General features: G+C 38.8%; 1 protein-coding gene across 1 annotated transcript in view; it reads right to left on the reverse strand.

Annotated features, from left to right (window-relative positions):
- The window catches only part of LOC137466705 (helicase SRCAP-like), a 14515-nt gene extending 8092 nt beyond the window's left edge, over positions 1–6423 (reverse strand). Inside the window, exon 1 of the mRNA XM_068178388.1 lies at positions 6408–6423. Within this exon, the coding sequence (XP_068034489.1) occupies positions 6408–6423 (16 nt within the window). The remainder of the gene's footprint in view (positions 1–6407) is intronic.
- Positions 6424–7296: the final 873 nt, after the last annotated feature.

Genomic DNA, 7296 nt, shown 5'->3' on the forward strand with positions numbered 1-7296 from the left:
AAAAAATCCACAAAATTCCCAAAAAAAAATCCACAAAAATTCCCCAAAAAATTCCCAAAAAAAATCCACAAAATTCCCCAAATATCCTCAAAATTCCCAAAATATCCCCAAAATTCCCAAAAAAAAATCCCCAAAAATTCCCAAAAAATCCCCACAATTCCCAAAAAATCCACAAAATTCCCAAAAAAATCCCCACAATTCCCAAAAAAAAATCACAAAATTCCAAAAAAATCCACGAAATTCCCAAAAAAATCTCTACAATTCCCAAAATATCCCCAAAATTTCCCCAAAAATCCACCAAAATCCCTAAAAACTCCACAAAATCCCAAAAATTCCCCAAATAAATCCCAAAAAAATCCACAAAATTCCCAAAAAATCCCCAAAATTCCCAAAGAATTTCCCACAATTCACAAAAATTTCCCAAAATTCCCTCCCCAAAAATCCCCCAAAATTCTCAAAATATCCCCAAATATTTCCCAAATAAACCCAAAAAAAAATCCCCAAAAATTCCCAAAATTCCCTCAAAATCCCCCAAAATCCCCTAAAATTCCCAAATTTCCCCAAAAATTCCCAAATTTCCCCAAAAATTCCAAAATTTCCCCAAAAATTCCCAACTTTCCCCAAATTTTCCCAAAAAAAAATCCCCAAATTCCATCAATGATCCCCAAAATTCCCCCTAAAAATTCCCAAAAATTCCCAAATATTCTCTCCAAAATTCCCAAATTTCCCCCAATGATCCCCAAATTTCCCCCAAAATCCCCCAAAAATTCCCAAAATTCCCAAATTCCCCCCAAAAATTCCCAAAAAATCCCCGAATTTCTCCCCCCAGAATTCCCAATTCCCCCCAAATTCCCAAATTTCTCCCAAATTTCCCCCAAATATCCCCAAATATTCTCCCCCAAAAATTCCCAAAATTTCCCAAATTTTCCCCCAAATTCCCCAAACTTCCCCAATTTCCTCCCCAAATCCCAAATTTCCCCAATATTTCCCCCAACAAATTCCCAAAAATTCCTAAATTTCCAAAAAAATTCCCAAATTTCCCCCAAACTTCCCCAAAATTTACCCCAAATCCCCCCAAAATTCCCAAATTTCCTCCCAAAAATTCCCAAATTTTCCCAAATTCTCCCCCCAAAATTCCCAAATTCTCCCCCAATTTCCCCCAAATTTTCCCCAATTTTCCCCAAAATTCCCAAAAATTTCCCAAATTTACCAAAAATTCCCAAATTTCCCCCAAATTCCCCAAATTTCCCCAAAAAAAATCCCCAAATTTCCTCCCAAAATTCCCAAATTCCCCCCAAAATTTCCCAAAAATTTTCCCCCAAATTTTCCCCAAAATTTCCCAAATTCCCCCCAAAATTCCCCTAAAATTTCCCAAATTTTCCCCAAAAATTTCCCCCAAGATTCACAAATTTTCCCAAATTTCCCCAAAAATTCCCAAATTTTCCCAAAATTTCCAAAATTTCCCCCAAAACCCCCCCCAAATTTCCCAAATTTTCCCCAAATTTCCCCAAAAATTCCCAAATTTCCCCAAAATCCCCCCCAAAATTCCCAAATTTCCCCCAAATTCCCCCAAAATTTCCACAAAAATCCCCGATTTTCCTCCCAAAATTTCCCAAAATTTCCCCAAAATTTCCCAAAAATTCCCAATTTTTCCTCCAAAGTTCCCAAAAATTTCCGAAAAATTCCCAAATTTCCCCCCAAAATCCCCAAAATTTCCCAAAAATTCCCAAATTTTACCAAAAAACTTCCCAAAAAATCCCCGATTTTTCCTCCCAAATTTTCCCCAAAATTCTCAAAATTTCCCCAAATTTCCCCCCCCAAAAATCCCCAAATTCTCCGCCAAAATTCCCAAATTTCCCCCAAATTCCCCAAATTCTCCCCCAATTTCCCCAAAATCCCCAAATTCCCCCCAAATTTTCCCAAATTTCGCAAAAATTCCCAAATTTTACCAAAAAATTCCCAAAAATTCCCAAATTCCCCCGAAATTTCCCAAAACTTTTCCCCAAAATTCCCCAAAATTTCCCAAATTTTCCCACAAAATTTTCCCCCAAGATTCACAAATTTCCCAATTTTCCCCAAAATTCCCAAAATTTCCCAAATTTTCCCCAAAATTTTCCAAAATTTCCCCAAAACCCCCCCCAAATATTTCCCAAATTTTTCCCCAAATTTCCCAAAAAATTCCCAAATTTTCCCCAAAATCACCCCCCAAAATTCCCAAATTTCCCTAAAATTCCCCTAAAATTCCCCTAAAATTCCCAAAAATTCCCAAATTTCCCCCAAAAATTCCCCTAAAATTTCCCAAAAATCAACAAAATTTCCCCCAAAAATTCCCAAATTTTCATCAAAATTTCCTCCAAAAATTCCCAAAAATTTGCAAATTTTTTCCCAAATTCCTCCCCCAAAGTTCCTAATTTTGCCAAAAATTTCCCCCAGAAATCCCAAAATTCCAAATTCCCCCCAAATTTTTCCCAAAATTCCCAAAATTTTCCCAAAATTCCCAAATTTCCCAAATTCCCGCTCCCCCCCTCCCCCGCCCCCTCCTCACCGCCGCCGCCCTGCGCAGATTCTCGCGAGGATTTGGCGGCGCCGTCGTGAACCCGCGAGACTTCCCCGGGAGCCCCCAGAAAACCCGGCACCGGATCCCGGCTGGGAACGGGAAAAAATCGGGGAAAAATCGGGGGAAAATCGGGAAAAATCGGGAAAAAATCGGGAATTTTGGGGGGAAAATTGGGGAAATTTGGGAAAAATTGGGATTTTTGGGGTTTTTTGGGGGGGGAAAAAAATGGCAAAAAATTTGGGGAATTTTGGGAAGAGAAAATGGGATTTTTTGGGGGTTTTTTTGCATTTTTTGGGCGATTTTTGGGATTTTTTTTGGGAATATTTTGGGAATTTTTGGGATTTTTTTGGGAATTTTTGCGTTCTTTTTGATTTTATTGGGGATTTTTGGGAGATTTTATTGGAAATTTGGGGATTTTTGGGGATTTTTTGGGGAAATTTGGGGGAAATTTGGGAGATTTGGAGCCCCGGAACTGAGAGACCTCGAGGGAGCCCCAAAAACCCGGCACCGGATCCCGGCTGGGAACGGGAAAAATCGGGAAAAAATCGGGAAAAAAATCGGGAAAAATCGGGAATTTTGGGGGGAAATTGGGGAAATTTGGGAAAAAATTGGGAATTTGGGGTTTTTTGGGGGGAAAAAATGGCAAAAATTTGGGGGAATTTTGGGAGAAAAATGGGATTTTTTGGGGATTTTTAAAGCGATTTTTGGGCGATTTTTGGGGATTTTTTTTGGGATTTTCTTAGGAATTTTTTGGGAATTTTTTGGGAATTTTTTGGGTTCTTTTTTGATTTTATTGGGGTTTTTTTGGGAGATTTTATTGGAAATTTGGGGATTTTTGGGGATTTTTTTGGGAGGATTTGGGGGGGAAACTGAGGAAAAAATTGGGCTTTTGGGGGAAAATTGGAATTTTTGGGGATTTTTGGGCTTTTTTTTGGGTTTTCTGTGGGATTTTTGGGGATTTTTTGGGGATTTTTTGAGACTTTTTAGGGATTTCATTGGAAATTTGTGGATTTTGGGGGCGATTTGGGGGAAAAAAAAGGCAAAAATTTGGGAATTTTGGGGCGAAAAAATGGGATTTATTGGGGGTTTTTTGCATTTTTTGGGCGATTTTTTGGGGTTTTATTTGGGGATTTTTTGGGATTTTTTTGGGTTCTTTTTGATTTTTTTTGGATTTTTAGGAGAATTTTTGGGGGAAATTTGGGCAGTTTGTGGAAAAAAAAATAGGGAATTTTGGTGGGAAAATTGGAATTTTTGGGGATTTTGGGGCGTTTTTTGGGGAGGATTTAGGGGGGAAACTGAGGGAAAAATTGGGCTTTTGGGGGAAAATTGGAATTTTTGGGGATTTTTGGGCTTTTTTTTTGGTTTTCTGTGGGATTTTTTGGGGATTTTTGGGGATTTTTTTGAGACTTTTTGGGGATTTCATTGGAAATTTGTGGATTTTTGGGGGCGATTTGGGGAAAAAAAATGACAAAAATTTGGGGGAATTTTGGGTTAAAAAAACGGGATTTTTTTTTTTAGTTTTTCTTTTTTTTTTTTGCATTTTTTGGGCGATTTTTGGGGTTTATTTGGGATTTTTTGGGATTTTTTTTGGGTTTCTTTTTGATTTTTTGGATTTTTAGGAGAATTTTTGGGGAATTGGGCAGTTTGTGGGAAAAAATGAGGGAATTTGTTTGGGGGAAAAATTGGAATTTTTGGGAGATTTTGGGGCGTTTTATTGGGAGGATTTAGGGGGGAAACTGAGGAAAAAATTGGGCTTTTGGGGGGGAAAATTGGAAATTTTTGGGGATTTTTGGGCTTTTTTTGGGATTTCTGTGGGAATTTTTGGGATTTTTTTGGGATTTTTGAGATTTTTTGGGGATTTCATTGGAAATTTGTGGATTTTGGGGCGATTTGGGGAAAAAATGGCAAAAATTTGAGGAATTTTGGGGCGAAAAATGGGATTTATTGGGTTTTTTTTGCATTTTTTGGGCGATTTTTTGGGGTTTATTTTGGGATTTTTTGGGATTTTTTTGGGGTTCTTTTTGATTTTTTGGATTTTTAGGAGAATTTTTGGGGAAATTTGGGCAGTTTGTGGGAAAAAAATTAGGAAATTTTGGTGGGAAAATTGGAATTTTTGGGGATTTTGGGGGCGTTTTTTTGGAGGATTTGGGGGGAAACTGAGGAAAAATTGGGCTTTTGGGGGAAAATTGGAATTTTTGGGGATTTTTTTGGGCTTTTTTTTGGGATTTCTGTGGGGATTTTTGGGGATTTTTTTTTTGGGATTTTTGAGATTTTTTGGGGATTTCATTGGAAATTTGTGGATTTTGGGGCGATTTGGGGGAAAAAAGGCAAAAATTTGGGGATTTTTGGGCGAAAAATGGGATTTATTGGGGTTTTTTTTTGCATTTTTTTGGGCGATTTTTGGGGTTTATTTGGGATTTTTTGGGATTTTTTTGGGTCCTTTTGATTTTCTCTGGATTTTTAGGAGAATTTTTGGGGAAATCTGGGCATTTTGTGGGAAAAAATTAGGGAATTTTGGGGGAAAATTGGAATTTTTGGGGATTTTGGGGCGTTTTTTTGGGGTTTCTTTGAATTTTTTGGGTTTTTTTTTGGGATTTTTTTGGAAATTTTGGGTTTTTTGGGGGGCTTTTATTGGGATTTCGAAGGGATTTGGGGGAAAATTTGGGGATTTTTTGGGGAATTCGGAGCAAAATTTGGATTTTTGGGAAGTTTGGGGGAGAAAATTCGGGAATTTGGGGGGGGAAATTGAATTTTTGGGGCATTTTTTGGCGATTGTTGACGTTTTTTTGGGCAATTTTTGGGAGTTTTAGCAGAATTTTGGGATAAATTTGGGGAAAACCTGGGGAATTTTGGGGGGAAAACCGAAATTTTGGGAAAAAATTGGATTTTTTGCGGGATTTTCTGGAATTTTTGCGATTTTTTTTTTATTTTTTGGGGATTTTTTTGATTTTTTTTTTTAATTTTTTTGCGTTTCTTTGGAATTCTTCTGGATTTTTTTTCATTTTTTTTGGGTTTTTTTGGGATTTTTTGGGTTTTAGGGGAATTTTGGGACTTTTGGGGCTGTTAAGGAGATTTTGGAGGATTTTCGGGGGAATTTTTTGGATTTCTCGGAGTTTTTCGGTGGAATTTCAGTGGAATTTTGAGCATTTTTTGGTTATTTTTAAAGATTTTTTTTTAATTTCCTGGAAATTTTCGGAGCGATTTTTCTGGAATTTTTCTCGGTGATTTTTTTTTTAGAATATTTTCAATTTATTTTTAATTTTTTGGGTTTTTTGGGGGCAATTTTGGCGGATTTTTGGGGAAATTTTGAGATTTCGCTGGGAATTCTTGGGGGAATTTCGAGATTTTTTGGGGCTTTTTAAAGGTTATGGGAATGAACTTTTATTTTTTTTTTTATTTTTAGCGGCTTTAATTGCGATTTTTGTGGAATTCTGCAGGGATTTGGGGGGAAAACTGAGAATTTTGGGGGGATTTTTTTGGGAGTTTTTAGTGGATTTTCAGGAATTCCGGGACGAATTTGGGGAAAATCTGGGAGAATTTGGGAATTTCTGGCAGGAATTCCCAGAGAATTTGCGGATCCTGGGGGGATCCGGGAATTTTTGGGGATTTTGGGGGAATTATTGGGGAATTTTGGGGCGATTTTGGGGAATTTTGAGGCGATTTTGGGGCGATTTTGGGGTTTCCGGGGCCGATTTTGGGTGAATTTGAGGCGATTTTGGAGCTCTCGGGGTCGATTTTCCCTAATTTTGGGCTGCCGGATCCGATTTTTGGGGTCCCGAGGCCGTTTGGAGCCGATTTTGGGTCATTTTTGGGACGATTTTGGGGTCTCCCCCCCCCTTCCCCCCGTTACCCTGGGGCCGCTCCATCGGCACTTCCGGCTGTCGGCACTTCCGGCTTCCGGTGTTGCCATGGCAACGACGGGAGCCGCTCTGGCCGCGCCATTTTTCCTCCTCTCGATGGTCACGGAGGAGCCGCTCTGGCCGCGAGGCCTCCGCAACTCGATGGTGACGCGGCAAAATCACCCCGAAATCCCCAAAATCACCCCCAAAATTCACCCCAAAATTCAGCCCAAAATTCACCCCGAAATCCCCAAAATTCAGCCCAAAATTCACCCCGAAATCCCCAAAATTCAGCCCAAAATTCACCCCAAAATTCACCCAAAATCACCAAAATTCACCCAAATTCACCCCAAAATTCACCCCAAAATTCACCCCAAAATCACCAAAATTCACCCCAAATTCACCCCAAAATTCACCCCAAAATTCAGTCCAAAATTCAGCCCAAAATTCACCCCAAAATTCACCCCAAAATTCACCCAAAATCACCAAAATTCACCCCAAATTCACCCCAAAATTCACCCCAAAATTCACCCCAAAATCACCAAAATTCACCCCAAATTCACTCCCAAAATTCACCCCAAAAATTCACCACCAAAATCACCAAAATTCACCCCAAATTCACCCCAAAATTCACCCCAAAATTCACCCCAAAAATTCACCCAAAATTCACCCAAAATTCACCCAAAATCACCAAAATTCACCCCAAATTCACCCCAAATTCACCCCAAAATTCAGCCCAAAATTCACCCAAAATTTCACCCCAAAATTCACCCAAAATCACCAAAATTCACCCCAAATTCACCCCAAAATTCACCCCAAAATTCACCCAAAATCACCCAAATTCACCCCAAATTCACCCCAAATTCACCCCAAAATTCACCCCAAAATTCAGCCCAAATT

This window comes from Anomalospiza imberbis, unplaced genomic scaffold (genome assembly GCF_031753505.1).
Source record: "Anomalospiza imberbis isolate Cuckoo-Finch-1a 21T00152 unplaced genomic scaffold, ASM3175350v1 scaffold_43, whole genome shotgun sequence".
NCBI lineage: Eukaryota > Metazoa > Chordata > Aves > Passeriformes > Viduidae > Anomalospiza > Anomalospiza imberbis.